The following is a 14,168-nucleotide window of genomic DNA, read 5'->3' on the forward strand; positions in this document are numbered from 1 at the left end:
AATAAAGGTGTAGATGACGTGCTTTTGCTAGTGGGCCAGCAAGCCCATTCAGAGAAAGAGGCAATGGAAGGCAGCAGCCCAATTAAGCCCATAGCTGACCAAAATGAAGAAAAGGAATGCAAGCTTGAACCCACGGGCCAAGGGATAGAAAGAAAAATAAAAGCAGAAGCCCAATGGAAAAGAATTGCAATGGAGAAAGGAAAGAATAAAAGCCCAAAATCTAAGGCCCAGCCCTTAAGCATTGGATCCAAGAGGGTGGGAAAATTAGTTTTTAAAGAAGAAACAAACGTTTCACAGAAGAAACAATGCTCAGCAACAACTGAAGACCAAAACCTACATGATGAGGGATCGACGATGGCTACAAGGCAGCGCCGCCAAGAGCAATGAATCCCATAAGTTGGAACTACCAAGGACTTGGGAACCCCTGGTCAGTGCGAGCGTTGCATGACATGGTACGACAATGAAATCCCAAAGTGGTGTTTCTGATTGAGACAAAAGCAAAAACTCAGCGAATAGAAAGAATAAAAAACAAAATTGGGCTGGCAAACGGTCTTATAGTTCCTTGTGTAGGCAAAAAAAGAGGACTAGCCTTGTTGTGGGCTAGAGAGATTGATCTGGAAATTAAGAGCTACTCTCAAAACCACATACATGCTATAATCAATGACAAAGAAAAGTTTCAAATGGAGGCTGGCGGGCTACTATGGCCATCCGGAGACCCACCGAAGGTATGAATCCTAACACTTTCTAGCTTTCCTGAATAATCAATTACACCTCCCATGGTTATGCCTAGGAGATTTCAATGAATTATTGTCTAACACTGAAAAGTCGGGGGGGGGGGGGGGTATCTGGTCTCAACAACAAATGGATGGGTTTAGAAAGGAGTTTGATTACTGTGTTGCTCAAGACTTAGGCTACTGTGGCTTTGACTTTACTTGGTGTAACATGCAAGGAGGGGAAAACAAAATATATTTGAGATTAGATAAAGCCCTTGCCAACCCAGAGTGGACCAAAAATTTTGGGGGAATGAAACTGCATCATTTGGTTGATTCAACATCTGATCATAGTGCCTTGCTTCTATTTGATTCAACAGTCCAACACCAAACTTGAGCAAAGCGCTTCCATTTTGAAGCAATGTGGTCAAAGAATGTAGAATGTAAGGCTATTATTGAAAACTCTTGGGGGATGGGATTTGATCTCAACACTCCGAAGGGAGCCCTGGCTAATCTTAGTAGCTGTGATGCAAAACTGAAGAATTGGAGTTGTAAAGTGCTTGGGCAGATTCCAAAGAAGATCCAGACAAAAAGAAATGCACCGAACTCCCTGACCTTACAAGACAAGGATGGAATGTTAAGCACTGAGATTAATTGTTTAAGAAAGGAAATCAATGACCTCCTTGATGATGAGGAGATTTACTAGGGACAAAGAGCCAAAACTCACTGGCTGAAAGAAGGCGACAAAAACACCAGGTTCTTCCATGCGCAAGCTTCTAAGCGATGCAAGCAGAACAAGATTATGGGAATTTGGGATAGCCAAGGCAAATGGTGTGATGGAAAGGATAGTATAGCTCAAGCTGCCATTAACTATTTTGAAAACATTTACAAAAAGGCTTCCCCATCACAAGTAGATGAATAATTACTCCTATTCCTACACAGGTGACCGAAGACATGAATGAAAGCCTAAACAGGAATTTCACTAAAGAGGAGGTTGCCACTGCTCTCAAACAGATCCACCCCACTAAAGCGCCTGGCCTCAATGGTATGTCTACTATTTTTTACCAAAAATATTGGAGCATTGTGGGATGTAGCATTACTAATATGGTTCTAAATGTTCTCAATAGTAATATGTCTATGGCAAGCCTTAACAAAACCAACATTGCCCTCATCCCCAAAGTAAATAACCCTAAAAAGATGACTGATTTCCAACCCATAAGCCTGTGTAATGTAGTATATAAGCTCATATCTAAAACTATTGCCAATAGATTTAAGGCTCTTCTCTCTCACATCATCTCAAAGAACCAAAGTGCTTTCATTATTGATAGACTAATCACTGACAATGTACTTGTGGCTTTTGAGTTAATACACTTTTGGAATCACAAAAATGCAAGAAAGGATGGCTATATGGCTGCCAAACTCAATATAAGTAAGGTGTTTGATAGAGTCGAGTAGTGCTTTATACAGGGGGTCATGGAGAAACTGGGGTTCATCTCAAAGTGGGTAAATCTTGTAATGAGGTGCATTACTTCTGTCTCATATTTAGTTATTATAAATGGGGTTGCTTGTAGGAACATCATGCCTACACGAGGGCTTAGGCAAGGGGACCCCTTCTCCCTAACTCTTTTCCTCTTTTGTATTGAGGGGCTTTCTGCACTCATCCATGAGGCAACCCGAAACTAGTTTTTGACAGGCATTTCTATTTGTAGAGGCTGCCTAAAAGTCACCCACCTTCTCTTTGCGGATGACAACATTCTTTTCTACAAAGCCAGTGCGAGGGAAAGCCGGGAGTTAAAGCATATCCTTCAAAAATATGAGGAAGCCTCGGGCCAGAAAATTAACACTTACAAGTCCTCAGTCTTCTTCAATCCCAATACCGCACAAGAAGCCAAGGAGGAGACCTTTGCTACCCTAGGCCCTAGCAGGATTCTAGACACACAAAATACCTGGGCCTCCCATCTTTCATTAGAAGATCGAAGAAGCAAGTGTTTTCTATCCTAAAAGAGAGGATTAGGCAGAAGCTAGTTGGCTGGAAGGGCAAACTTCTCTCTATGGGAGGGAAAGAAATCCTCATAAAAGTGGTAGCACAAGCAATTCCCACATACACTATGGGTTGCTTCCTTCTTCCCCAATGCTTATGTGATGAAATAGAAAGCATGATAAGGAACTTCTGGTGGAGCTAAAGGCAGCAAGAAACTAAAATGTTTTGGGTTAGCTGGAAAACAATGTGTAAGCTGAAAGCTTATGGAGGCATAGGTTTTAGGAATTTGTAAGCTTTCAACAAAGCAATGCTCGCAAAGCAATTATGGTGAATCCTCCAAAACCCAAACTCTCTAGTGGCAAGGGTTCTCAAATCTAGATACTTCCCCATCTACCTTCAAGGTCATCTCACCCCTAAATGCTAATCCCCAATTCCCAACGGTCTCTTCTCTTATCAACCCAATGACAAAATGGTGGAGAGTAGACATGATAAGAGCAACTTTCCTTCCCTTTGAAGCTGATTCAATCCTAAAGATACCTTTAAGTCACAACCTTCTGAAAGACAAAATAATCTAAATAGGGAACAGCCCTGGAGATTTCACAGACAAAAGTGCTTACCATATAGCCTACAATCTGCTAAAGACAAAGGAGAAAGAAGAATGCTCAAATGAAGACCCTTGCAAACCGGTTTGGAGAAAGCCTTGGCACCTTAATCTCCCAACAAAAATCAAGATTTTTGCTTGGAGAGCATGTGTCAATGGTCTCCCTACAATGGAAGCCATAAACTGCAAAGGGATATCTCAAAATAAGGACTATCCTGTTTGTGGTAGTGAAGCCAAAACTTTAGACGATGCCCTTCTCAACTGTGTCTTTTCATCCTCGGTCTGGTGTCTTTGGCCAGAAAACCCAATACGCACTCATGGCATCAAAAAGTCCTTCTTAGATTCTACAATCTTCATTCTTTCTCATGCAACACTTCAAGACTTGGAGCTCTTCTTTGCCATTGCTTAGGCTAAATGGTCCAACAAAAGCAAGATTGTGCATAAGGACTGTGGTCTTCCTCCTCCTCAGGTATGGCAATTGGCAAAAAATGTTGTAGAGGACTATGTTAGCTTTGTCACTTGGGATCTCGGCCAAATTAGAACCTGCCCATCCAGCTGGGTTCCTCCTCCCCCAGGATTCCATAAAATAAATGTTGATAGGGCATCATCATAGTATGATAGTTTCTCAAGTGTTGGAGTTGTCATTAGAGATTGTAAAGGTTGTGTTGTGACTGCTCTTTGTAAACCCCTTCAAGCTTGCTTTCCTCTTAAGCTAACTGAGATCATTGCTCTGGAGCATGGTGTTCTTTCAGCAAAATTTAGTGCAAGATTACATGATGACAATAGATGTCACTATTAGCTGAGCATTCACATCAGCTATAGAAATTTTTTTCTAGAATATATGTTTTTTTTTTTAATTTTACATATTTATTTTCAAAATACACCATATTAGATTATTTATTTTACAATACATTTTATTAAAATATAAATTTTTTTTTAAAGTTGTTTCTCTATTTTACACACAACAACAACCATTTACTCTCTTTCTTTGTCCACGGGACATGTAAAGAAAGAATAAAAAATCAAATACAAAATCAATACTATTAACGTAAATTTATACAATTATTATAGTAACAATGCATATTTACACCATTTTGACTTAAAATGTGGGTAATTTTTGGACAAAAAATTGTAAATATGACACATTTTTTTATCGTACACCTTCCGATGAGTCACAACCATAATGCCCAGTTTGTTTGCTTCTCTCGGTGCCACAAACTAGTAATTAAAGTCCTAATAGCTTTGCCATATCATCTATTGACCAATTTTGTTGGTGCTGATCTACTTCTTCAGGCAATACATATACCAATATAAATATAACCCATTCGGAGAAGTGGAAAACACTACGAGTTACAGCAAACACTGTAGCGACAAAGATAGATAAATGGCAGGGCAAGAAATGGGTAACAGAGAAAGCAGGTGGTCTCTTCAAGGAATTGAAGTTCATGAATCATGATTACCATGACAAAAATTATATTCTCTGTTTTGTAGTATCTAAGCAATGAAAAAATTTTGGAGGCTGTTATCTCTCAAACCCCTCTCGGACGTATTGGAGAGCCAAAGGAGGTTTCTTCTTTGGTGGCATTCCTATGCCTACCTGTATCTTCTTACATAACTGGTCAGACTATTTGAGTTGATGAAGGGATTACTGTGAATGGCTTCAGCTTCTCATGAGCAGTAGAAAATGATGTTCAGACACACCTCACTGGAATATGTTTTTGGTACTCCATCAAGGAATGTTTGTAAACCCAGGAATAAGGGCCTGACTACAACTATTGTTAAGCAAAGTAAATAAATTAATACAGTTAACTAGTTCTGTTCATAATTGGGGGAAAAAAAGGAATGTAGTAAGTGTGATGCACAAACCTCTCTCCTTGGCATTTTCTAAATTCTTATCTTGTGTACTTAAATTTATAAATACAATGCATATATGTGTTTTTTTTTTTTTTTTTGAGAAGAACAATGCATATATGTTCCTAGTGAGCGAGTGACAATTTATTCAAACATAACTAATGCTTTTATTTATTGGTATCATATTCATTCAGTCCTTATGGCTTCCAACTCTTCCTCCTCCTCTTCATCCACTATCAATCCAATCGAAACCTTTCTAACTAATTAAGTGAGTCAATACCACACTAGATGTCATTTCGATTTAACTAAAAAGAAAAAGTATTTCAATACTAGTTAATATCAATGTATTTTTTATAAATATATATAATTTTATAAACGGAATATATAAACCTAATACTTATATAATTATAAGTATTAGAAAAATGAATTTAGATAAAAATTCCCCCAAAATAATACATATATATTATTTTGTCGTTTGCATTATCAATGTTCTGTTCTTTAGTAAATTATAGATTATATGCATGTTAAGGAATATGTTTTGATTTCTTAGTTTGGTTGTTGTAGTTTAGTTTGTTCTGAATAAAAAAGTTGAATTGATAAAATAAAAGATGCATTAATCTGATTGAATGTTGAAAAGTTTTTGGCATTGAGTTTATGTGATAGGCTGTGCACTTAGAATCAAGAGTGTGTACGCATGCCTAATAACCTGCGCTCATAACTTCATCCTTGTGTATGCAACCTAAACCCAACTTAGGCAAAATATATGTTTTAATGGTACGGTTTGCTTGATTTCATGTTGTCCCATGTGATATGTGACTTTGTTGATTGTGAACCTCTAAGATTAGGGTTATAAATGATAAATTATTTCCCACGATTTAGTCCTTACTTTTCCATAATAACTTGATTTTTTTTTTGGTTGAAAATCCATAATAACTTGATTTGAATATGTTTAGAATAGGATTCTCACTAATGAATGTAAGTTTTATTTGATTTGTTTCCAATTTGATAACAAATTTGACTTGGTAATTAGATTTTATTAACTTGTAACCCTATGCATATGCATATATGGATATACTTAAAAGATATACATTAAGATGTATAGTATAATTCTTACATATATAATTTAAATATTAATGATAATCATTCTTATATTCTTTTTAACTCTTTAAAAAATCTTGTAAGAATATTACTAGATAGAAAATGTAAATAATACATTTTTAAAAAAAAATTAAATTTTTTCTATTCATTAATTCTAAACTCTTCAGTTTTTGTATATAATAACTAACTAGGATAAATATTTATGATGTGATTCCACATTTGACTTCAAAATTAAGAAATAAAACTCTCTCTAAAAATAAATAATTTATAACACATAGTGCGACATTGGAGTTCAATTGTACAATCTAATTGAATTTTCTCTAAATTTTGCCTATTAATATATATATATATATATATATATATAAATTTTCCTTTTGTGCTATGATATTTTTTTATGTGATGTGTTTCATTAATGCACAATTGTGATAAGCCCATTAGGGGATTCCTAGATTGATTGAGATTATGGAACACAATAAGTGGAGGTTGGTCCATGGGCTAGGCGGGCTTAGGTGCATAACACTTTTCCAAGCTATAACCAAATTTTAGATCTAGAATTTGGTGCACAAACCTCTATAAGGGGCCCAAGTTGGTTTCTATACCTAAATTAGGTAGCAACTCTCAATTCTCTGCATTTTAGCCCACTTGGATGTGGCGTACTCCCAATGGCAACGTCCCATGTATAAGGTAGTGAGCCCACGTTGATGCAACAGTTGGTAAATAAATTTCTTAGTTAATTTTTTATCTTACATTTATATGTTGATATATTATTTTATAAAGTAAAGTAATTAAATTTATAGAATTCCTAATATCACTCAAATTTATGAATGATTGTGATGTGATGTGCTTTAACACCAGGCATTCCTTTGCCTCTAGAGTTTTGACCAACTTTTGGCGCAAATAACCAAAACAGAGTAGAATTGCATCATGGTTTTAAAAATTAGAATGGTCAAAGAATCGAAAAAATGACGGGTTATCAGTTTTTTCGATTCTTGACTGATTTTTACCAGATCGATTCTGGATTTAGTTCTCAGTTCAACCTGTTGCTCTGGTTTAAGTTTTAAAACAGTAATTTTAATTCAAAATTTGTATGATGACATAATATTTTTCATAATTTCTCTCGTAAAAACTAGTATAGCCTATAATAAATGATGCAGAATAAAATTGGTATTAATGGTAAATCGAATTGAAAATGATGTTCCACCTATATGTTTGACCATATGCACTCTACTTCTACATACCCGTAAATATTATTGATTCAAAACTTCATCACGGGTGACGAAAGGAGAGATGTCTTCAGGAACCTACTCCAACCAAAATTGAGATTCCAACAAACTTTTTGCTTTTTTTTACTAACTGGTGAGCTACTGAATTACCAAGCGTCTTAAATGAGAAAAAGAAATAAAACTAAAATCACTCGCTGCTAACCGAGAGTCTTCAATACCCCGCCAAACAGCATCCTTCGGAGTTAATATAATCAGTGGCCCTTTCATACAGCATGTAGGTGGAGCAATATATGTTAGTGGTAGGTCCCTGAGTGAAATATATATAATGGCGTCTTAATCTTCTTTTCCATTATTTTTCTCAAATAAAATAAATAAAAAAAATTCAATTATTGAGCAAAGATCTAAAAGTCAAAAGTACCGAATATCTTAATACAGATTTGATCATTGTGAATCTATGATATGGCTGAAATGCTGGAAATCATTAACGCATATTCGCAAAAAGAAACATTGTTGGGAAAAAACTGTGGACGTTAAAAAAAAAACTGGGTTGCGCTGCCCGTGTATGTCTCCATCAGTGCATTGTCTTGTGCAAAACAGGAAAGACAAATTGAGTGCGAGGTTACAAGATGACAGTCTATGTGACACTAGCTGAGACAACCTTGATGCTCAGTTTGTTTGTTTCTCTCAGCATCCAAAACTCCTCCCCATAGCTTTCCCTTATCAGTGTCTATTGATATATTGGTATCGGTATTCTACTTCGGAGAAGTGGAAAAAGACTGGTTATTGCATAAAGAGAGAGAGAGAGAGAGAGAGAGAGAGAGAGAGAGAGATAAATGGCCCGGGAAGAAACTGGAAACAGAGGAAGCAGGTGGTCTCTTCAAGGAATGACAGCCCTTGTTACCGGTGGAACCAAAGGAATCGGGTTCTAATTTCTCTGCCTATGCCTTTCTTTTTCCTTCCGTTTTTATAGCATTTTTTTTTTTTTTTTTTTTGAGGGGATTCTGTTTTTACTTTTTATAGCTTGGAATTCTTATTGAATATTTCTTGATATAGATAAATAAATTATAAATAGCCACATTTATAGAATTGTTGCAACTTTTTAAAAAAGTTTGATTGGATGAAAAAGCAAGAGAAGATGGTGGAAAAAAGTTATTTCTAGATATATTTCTAGATATAGATAAATAAATTATAAATGGCCACATTTATAGAATTGTTGTAACTTTTTTAAAAAGTTGATTGGATGAAAAAGCAAGAGAAGAAGGTGGAAAAAAGTTTCTCTCCGAATTAGAGAAACTCTACTCTTCAAACTTTTCGTATATCACTTTTTTTTTGTGAATTTTGAAAATTTAATCGTTCAGTTTCATATTCTCTATGATTTTAACATGCATATCAAATTTCGTTCAAATCAGATGTTATTTACTATTAGATCAATAAACCTAATTTTTATACACAATTTTAGATCACAAAAACTTGAAATTTTAACATTTGTTTAATGGCAAAACAATTAATCTTTGATCTTATTGAAATTTTGCAAACATGAAGGATATAATAAAAACATGCAATCCAACGTTTAGATTTTCAAAATTCACAATTAATATAAATATATATGAAAAGTTTATAGTGTTTCTCAAAAGTAGTTTAGAAAGAAACTTTGTTTGCCTCACTATGGTATTATTTTCTTTTTTCTTTTTTCTTTTTTTTTACTATCAATTTAGGACGAAATTTGAATGTAGATATTCGACTGCCAGTAGTAGACTAGTAGTTGCGTGAACCACTTGCAGATATTTTGGTTGGATTTTATGTTTGCATAATTGGTTTTGTAGCTTCAATTAAAGCTTACTTGTTTATTAGGCTTAATTTGTTGTTTATTTATTTGGCTAAATATCCTACTTGTTATTAGGAAGGACGTCTGGATTATACCATTTATCTCTACAGTATGAGTTTATGACTTTGACCCAAAAAGATTTGTGGGTAAAATAAAAAAGATCCAGTTATCGAGTGCCCGTAATCATAAGGCATTTGTTAATTGACTATTTTAGAAAAGTTTTAATATCACTTTTATGATAAATATTAAAAAACTATTAAAAAATCAATTACTTTTTTCTTTTACTATAAAAATTTTCTAAAAATACTTCCTAAACTATTGCCCTAAAATGTTTTTTAAACATTTTCCAATAAAAAATCACTCATTAAGTTTGGGGTAATTTTAGACACTTATGAGCATTCGCATCTGGGTATCTGAAACAATATCTATTTTACACATTAAAAAATTATTTTATCTATTTTACCATACCATTTTACAACCCACCATACATTTCATTTCTTATTTTTCAACACTATTCACTTATTTATCATTTCTCTCTCATCCTCTCCAACTCTTTCTCTCTCTTCCACTCCGTTTTTATCTCTTCCTCTGAAACAAACCAAACAACACAACAACACTCAGCTAACCCACACCCAAACCAACAAGCAAGCCCACAACCATTGACCAACCCAAATCACACCACCGACCACCACAACCACCGATTCAAACTAAAACTTAAACCCAAAACACAAACTACCCGCCCTTGCAAACAAAACCAAAAACTCTCAAAAATTGAAACTCAAACAAACCCCTAGCAGCAACCAAAACACAAAAAATCACTAGAACAAGCCCAACAACCACCAAAACTAAGCCCAGCACCACCAATTTAACCACTAATTTAAACCTAACACGCCTATTTAAACCCATAAACCACTAATTCAAACCTAACCCACCGATTTAAACTCATAAACCATTGATTCAGTCACCTATTCAAAACTAACCCACCGATTTAAATTCATGAATCACTAATTCAAACACACCCTACAATCGCAAGCAAAACCTAGTTGATCCATCATCGTTACCACCACCATGCTTTCACCTTTGGTCCTAGAAGCTGCCGCCTACTATACCAGAGAGAGACCAAGATTTTGGTTTGGTTAGAGAGAGAGAGAGAGAGTTGGCCTAGAGAAATGTGAGAGACTGAAGAGAGAGATGAGATGTTTTAAATTTATTTAGGAAGAGAGAGAGAATAAAATAATATATATCAAAATACAAACACAACTAAAATAATTCTTATCTTTAAGAAGTTATTGATCACGGTTGCTAAAAAACTCTAGTAATAGCCATCGAGGTAAACCAGGTTTTGGGCAAGTGGATCTAAAATAGCAATTTGGGGGGGAGGGGGGGGTGGGGGTTGTTGCTCTAACATAGAATTTTCAAAAGTATCCACATTATCCCTTAAACACAAACTGCATCTAACTTTGTTCGAGCTCTTTTTCTCAAAAACTAATTTTATCACAAATCACAATGAAATTTCACAGTAATTGTATTGTGGCAATTATAAGCACAAGGTAATGTCTAGATAATAGATAGTTAATAAATAACAATCAAGGATGAAAAAGAAAGTAGAAGAAGATTTGAAGGAGCATGAGAAATTTCAAACAATATTAAATGTGGTTTGTCCCTAGGGAACAAATTAGATATTTATCAAGAGTTTGGGTAATGTTGCATTAGTCTAATCCTATTGGGTGAGTTTTCAATTTTATCCAAGATCTATTTATTTTCTCATTCGAAAATGAAAAGAATAATACATTCTTGGTAGATCAACAACAAGGGAATCACTTTTAAACACTCCGAATATTGTCATAATCATTCTCGATCAGCTAGTAAGTTAATGTATTGCAATGAATTATAACATTTAGTTTTGCCAATAATTTAATGATACAAAAAAAAAAAAAAAAAAAATCCTCTTAGTAGGGTTTGTATCCAAGTTTAGTCCCTCTATCTTACACTTGGTAAGAAATACAGTAACCAAATCATATTAACCTAAAATAGTTAAACATAAAAATTCATCAATCTAAAGAATTAAATATCCACTAAAAGAAAGAATATATATATATATATAGAGAGAGAGAGAGAGAGAGAGAGAGAGAGTATTCACCTTTTTGTGTGAGCAAAATATGGATTGAGTGGAAGAGAAAATAACAAATTTTTATAGTAAAACAATGGAGAGAAGAAGTGTGAAAATAAAAGGAAGATGAAGGGATAGAAAAGTTGTAAGATTAGGGTATAAAGTAGAGGGGAGATAAAAAGGTAAAAGTAACTAAATGTTGGAGAATGTGTAATTGTAAAGTGGTAAATTAATATGGACAAAAATATTTAAAAAGGAGAGAGAAAATATTGAACATAGGTTGATGATATGGCGCTGATGTGGCTTAACAAGAGTGTAGTAACATTAAATACTACGCTTCAGCTTTTAGATATATTTAGATATAGATTTTGTGAAATTCTGCTACGAAAGTTAATTATACTGAGCCCAATCAATGCCCTTCAGTTTGTACAACATAATTGTTAAATACAATACTTTGAACTAATATATTGTTGGGCTATGTGGAGTTTGGTTTGTGTTCGATTCGGTATTTGACCCTGCCCAAATTGGAAGCGTTACGACTTTAAATGAGACATTTTCTAAGACTTAGTCCAAGGAGTGGAGGTTTGCCCAATTTGACCCTATAGTTTTGGGGTATTTATAGGTCACTACAAATTAGGTTTGATGATTGTATTGAAAACCATCCTTCACTGTCGCCTTTATATTTTTTTCTCCTTGCTGCAACTCTGTGGACATAGGCACATTATCGAATCACGTATATCTTGTGTCATGTGATAGTTTTCTTGGCGCAAATTTTTTCCTCTATTTTTCATTTCTCACAAGTTGAGGAATAATTAGGTTAAATTCCTAATATATATTCATGAAACCAAATTAATTTTGAACTCTTTCTCTTAGTGGTTTGTAAGCCATACTTTTAGGAAGGTTAATTTTGTTAACCATGATATAGTTAAATGTGTTCTTTTGTTTGGTCTTGAGATAGAGAAGGGACTATCCCTCCCCCTGTAATTTGTTTCTAATTCTCTGCTTTCATTGAATATTACATGTTTACCTAGAAAAAAAAAATCACTAAATACAATAGAATACACATTATTCAGTTTTTCTTTTTATTTGCTATTATTTACTACTACGTGTTGTGACTAGATATGCTGTTGTTGAGGAATTGGCAAGCCTGGGGGCGACTGTACATACATGCTCTCGAAATGAGGCCCAACTCAATGAATGTTTACATGAGTGGAAGATGAAGGGATTCCGAGTCACTGGTTCAATCTGTGATGCAGTGTCTCGAACCCAACGAGAGGAGCTAATGAGCACAGTCTCCTACATTTTTAATGGCAAACTCAACATCCTTGTAAGTACTTTATTTCCTCTACATCACTGCCTTCTGCGTGGCATTTGAAAGCATACTCCAAAGATGATGTATTGCAAATGATCATTTTACATTCTTTTCTACACTAAAATCTTCGATTTCATTTTTAAAAGATCAATCTTGGATGAACAATTTAAATGGCATTGGAATATTACTTGGCCAGAGCCGCTTCAATTGTGCTTTTGCAGTTGATACATTCAATTTATAGTTAATCTAATACGGTTTTAGATAAACAATGTGGGAACGACCACATCAAAACCGACCTTGGAGTACACAGCTGAAGATTTCTCATTTCTCATATCTACCAATCTTGAATCTGCATATCACATGTGCCAACTTGCTTATCCTCTTCTGAAAGCTTCAGAAGCAGGAAGCATTGTTTTCATTTCTTCGGTTGCTGGTGTAGTAGCCACAAGTATTGGAGGATCTATATATAGTGCAGCTAAAGGTAATTTCTTTGGGCTATTTAACTTTTAATTGCAAGCTTATGGGTTATAAATTTTAGCTTTAGGACTGTACACCGAATAATGCGATCAGCTTCTGTCTGATATTTATTTGAAGGAGCGATCAATCAACTTGCAAAAAATTTGGCATGTTAGTGGGCAAAGGATAACATAAGGAGTAACTCTGTTGCGCCATGGTTTATCAAAACTCCCCTGGCTGAAACTGTAAGTGTGCTAGTGCTTGAAGATTGTTAAAATCTGGTCATTGTTGAATGTCTTAGGGAAGAACTTCATGAATCATGATAACCATGACAATTTATATTTTCAATGCAGTTTCTGAACAATGAAAAGGTTTCGGAGGCTGTTAACTGTCAAACCCCTCTTGGACGTGTAGGAGAGCCAAAGGAGGTTTCTTCCTTGGTGGCATTCCTATGCCTACCTGCAGCTTCTTACATAACCGGTCTGACTGTTTGTGTTGACGGAGGGATAACTGTAAACGGCTTCAGCTTCCCATGAGCAGCAGAAAATGACGTTCAGACACTCCTTACTGGAATATGTTTTTGGTATTGCAAGGAAAATAAATAAATAAATATATAGTTTATTAGTTCTGTCAGTAATTGGAAGGAAAAAAAAATGATTGTAGCAAATGGGATGCACAAACCTCTCTCCTTGACATTTTCTAAAATTATTGTATATCTATCTAAATCGTTGTCTTGTATTCTTAAATTTATAAATAATGCATATATGTGTTGGAATATTTATGTGTGAGTCGTTGGCAGAGTTAGGGAGGGGTTGGGGTGCTATGGCCCCCCTCACTTTTCAACTTTTCCATTTATAATATTAATAAAATGCAAAAAAGAAAAAATTTAAGTTTATGAAAATTAACTTACAGGCCCTCCTAGGATTTTGAGATTAGAAAAAATCCAGAAAAAAAATCAAACTGAAACAAACCAATGAAATACAAAAATCTAGCCTATTCCT

At 34.8% G+C, this 14,168-nt stretch overlaps 1 protein-coding gene across 1 annotated transcript; it reads left to right on the plus strand.

Annotated features, from left to right (window-relative positions):
• Positions 1-7,970: 7,970 nt before the first annotated feature.
• On the plus strand, positions 7,971-13,848 carry LOC115985954 (tropinone reductase homolog At1g07440-like). Its single transcript, XM_031108840.1, has 5 exons — positions 7,971-8,386; positions 12,519-12,726; positions 12,973-13,192; positions 13,306-13,412; positions 13,521-13,848. The coding sequence occupies exons 1-4, from the start codon at positions 8,298-8,300 to the stop codon at positions 13,341-13,343; spliced, it is 555 nt and encodes a 184-aa protein (XP_030964700.1). The 5' UTR covers positions 7,971-8,297; the 3' UTR covers positions 13,344-13,412; positions 13,521-13,848.
• The last annotated feature ends 320 nt before the right edge of the window (positions 13,849-14,168 follow it).

The sequence above is a fragment of the Quercus lobata genome, chromosome 1 (assembly GCF_001633185.2).
Source record: "Quercus lobata isolate SW786 chromosome 1, ValleyOak3.0 Primary Assembly, whole genome shotgun sequence".
Lineage (NCBI taxonomy): Eukaryota > Viridiplantae > Streptophyta > Magnoliopsida > Fagales > Fagaceae > Quercus > Quercus lobata.

What these genes read in the sequence shown, in the direction of transcription:
- LOC115985954 (XM_031108840.1), top strand. Translation starts at nt 8,298, where the DNA reads ATGGCCCGGGAAGAAACTGGAAACAGAGGAAGCAGGTGGTCTCTTCAA. An exon ending in GGTGGAACCAAAGGAATCGG is followed by an intron (nt 8,387 to 12,518) that starts GTTCTAATTTCT and finishes TGTTGTGACTAG; the next exon opens with ATATGCTGTTGTTGAGGAAT. An exon ending in ATGGCAAACTCAACATCCTT is followed by an intron (nt 12,727 to 12,972) that starts GTAAGTACTTTA and finishes ATACGGTTTTAG; the next exon opens with ATAAACAATGTGGGAACGAC.